General features: G+C 58.5%; 1 protein-coding gene across 1 annotated transcript in view; it reads left to right on the forward strand.

Annotated features, from left to right (window-relative positions):
- PRR12 (proline rich 12) overlaps positions 1-2671 on the forward strand; it is a gene marked incomplete at its 5' end in the record, with an annotated part of 28234 nt that overhangs the window by 579 nt on the left and 24984 nt on the right. The window contains 3 exons of the mRNA XM_010849710.1: positions 984-1096; positions 2065-2226; positions 2315-2668. Of these exons, the coding sequence (XP_010848012.1) occupies positions 984-1096; positions 2065-2226; positions 2315-2668 (629 nt within the window). The remainder of the gene's footprint in view (positions 1-983; positions 1097-2064; positions 2227-2314; positions 2669-2671) is intronic.

The raw sequence follows: 2671 nt of genomic DNA on the forward strand, positions 1-2671 counted from the left end.
GTGTAAGGGGGGGGGTCCTGGCATCAGAGACACGCCCCCTTGAGCTCCCCCACCCGCAAAAAAAGAGAATCCTAGTTGATGGCGAGGAGTGGAGTGTTTGACCTCTTGAGTTCGGGCCATGGATGGGGGCCGCTGCATAGGAAGACGAGGCTGTTTTTCCAGTGTGTGGTTGTGTGTGTGAGCGTGGGCCCAGGCGTACATAGCTGGCAACCAGTTCACCTGCGAATCTGCCCCTTTTCTGCTGTTTGTGTCACGCCCTCACTCTTCACCTGCCCCCTGCTCCCCTCTCCCCACACACCTGGGTTTCCCAGCCTGGCAGGGCAGGACCCCACGTGAGTTAGTATTTTCCATGTGGGACTCCTCGCTCTGTATCTTGCCCCACGAGTGAGTTGAATACTGGTTTGCACACATACCTGGCCTTGCACAGGCCCATGCATCTGAACCTCAATCCGGGGGATGGACGGCGTTCATGTTCACACTTGTACCTGGTACTTTCCCGGAGTCCTATCCTCACCCCACCTCCCCATCCCTGCTGTTGGGGAACAATCTGCTGCTGACCCTGGCTCGGTTTGCACCATCTCGTGAGGTTCAGGGCCTCTGTTCCCACGTGTCTGAAGAAGAGGGGGCGTCCCTCGGGGTTGGCCCCAGGGCTTTGTGTCACCTACAGGGTGGGGGCCCTGGGAGCAAACTCCCTGTTTTCAACTTAAGACACTTTTCTCTGACTCTTCAGCCTGTCTCCTTCCTGTGCATGTCTGTGAGGCTCTCTGGGATCTATTTACTGGGGCTCGAGTGGGGACTATGGCTCTTTTAAGTTGGGGACCCCGATTCCCTTGTCTTTCCTTTATGGCCCAAGGTTCCTGATGATAACCCCCAGTCAGCTGGAAGATTCTCCCGAACTCCCTGGGGGATTTGCTGAGTTCCTCACTCCGAGGGCAGCTTCGGAGGAAACCCTAACACCTCCCTTTCCCCCCACCCCCGCCCAGCTTGGTCTATGGCAGCTCCAGGACCTCACACCCCGAGACGGACATCTTACACCGCCAGGCCTACGCGGCCCCCCACCCACTGCAAAGCTATGCCACCAACCACCACCCGGCAGGTACGGCCCCTGTCCCGCCCCGCCTGGCCCTCCCTCCAAAGCGGCTGATTGGCTGCTGAAAGTTCCACCCTTCCTAATTGGCTGTGCCCTCCGTCCTGGCTCGCCCCTTGCCACTTCTTCCCTGATTGGTTGTTCTGAGACTGGTCAATTTCTCGCCGGATTCGTCCGCTCCTGTTTCTGGTCCCGCCTCTTTAGCTCCAATTGGTCCGGTCCTCTCAGCCCCCAAATCCCACCTTCTCTTCCAGGCTTTTCCGCCTCTCCAGCCCACCCGGTCCCTTCCCTCTGGATTTGTCCATCCTCTTGGTTCTCTGAATTCTTTCTTCCTGATTCCCTTTCTTCCTGATTGGCTCCGATTCTCGGACCTCCGCCTCCTCGCTTAGATTTGCCCACTACCTGATTCTTCTGTGACCGGGCCTCTAGTACCTCGGGTTGGTTCTCCTTTGATCCTGCCGCTTCCTTTCCTAAATGGATCAGCAACCAGACTGTTGTCCAGTTTGACCCTAAGACCCTCTTGGTTGGCTCCTTCCCTTTATCCCTCTCCCCACCCCCACCTTTTTTAAAAAATCCGGACCCTCTCACTAGGACTCAACCCCTTTCGACTTGTTCTCTGGTTCTTCCCAGTGGCTCCAGTATCACCCCATCTCTTCCCCTTTCTTGTTAGAATTGCCTAACTCCTTTGGCCTCCCTTGGACCATAGGAACTCTCTGTTTCTCTCACTTTTTTTCACTTCTGGATTTTTCTACTCCTTTGTCTACCTTTCCCCTCCTGGGCTCCCTGCCCTTAGGATTGCATCCTACTCCATCCTGCTTACTGTCTCCTTGTTTCTGCCTACTTTCTCCTCTTTGAATCTGCACCTTCCATCCAATCCCCTTTCCTGACCCAACTTGCCTTTGGCTTGCTCTTTTCCCCTTTCGACCTTGCCCTATCCCCCACCTAGCTGACTCAGCCCCTGCCCCCACCCTTGCCAGGCCTCTCTGGACTCTTCGACACTGGCCTCCATCACGCAGGCTCAGCAGGGCCCGACGCCTCCGTCATGAACCTCATCTCGGCCCTGGAGTCCCGGGGCCCCCAGCCTGGCCCTTCTGCCTCCTCTCTCCTCTCCCAGTTCCGCAGTCCTTCCTGGCAAACAGGTAAGCCCGCTGCCAGCCCAGGAGGGCCAGGGTGGGGCTGGCTTGTGGTCAACCCTCACCTGTGGTCTCCTCCCTCATTCATCCCTAGCCATGCACACGCCAGGCCCCACGGAGCTCTTCATCTCAGGCGCCCTGCCTGGTTCCAGCACATTTCCATCCTCCTCCGCCCTGTCGGCTTATCAGCACCCGGCTTCCTTTGGCAGCCGCCCCTTCCCAGTTCCCTCTTCCCTCAGCCTCCAGGATCCCCCATTTAGTCCCCCAGCTAATGGGCTCCTGTCCCCTCACGACGTGCTGCACCTGAAGCCCTCGCAGGCACCCACGGTGCCCTCCTCGCTAGGTTTTGAGCGCCTGGCGGGGGGTGGTGTCCTGGGGCCCGCTGGTCTTGGCCCAGCCCAAACCCCACCTTACCGCCCTGGTCCCCCAGACCCACCCCCACCTCCCCGCC

Source organism: Bison bison, unplaced genomic scaffold (assembly GCF_000754665.1).
Source record: "Bison bison bison isolate TAMUID 2011002044 unplaced genomic scaffold, Bison_UMD1.0 scf7180017864285, whole genome shotgun sequence".
In the NCBI taxonomy this organism is placed as follows: Eukaryota; Metazoa; Chordata; class Mammalia; order Artiodactyla; family Bovidae; genus Bison; species Bison bison.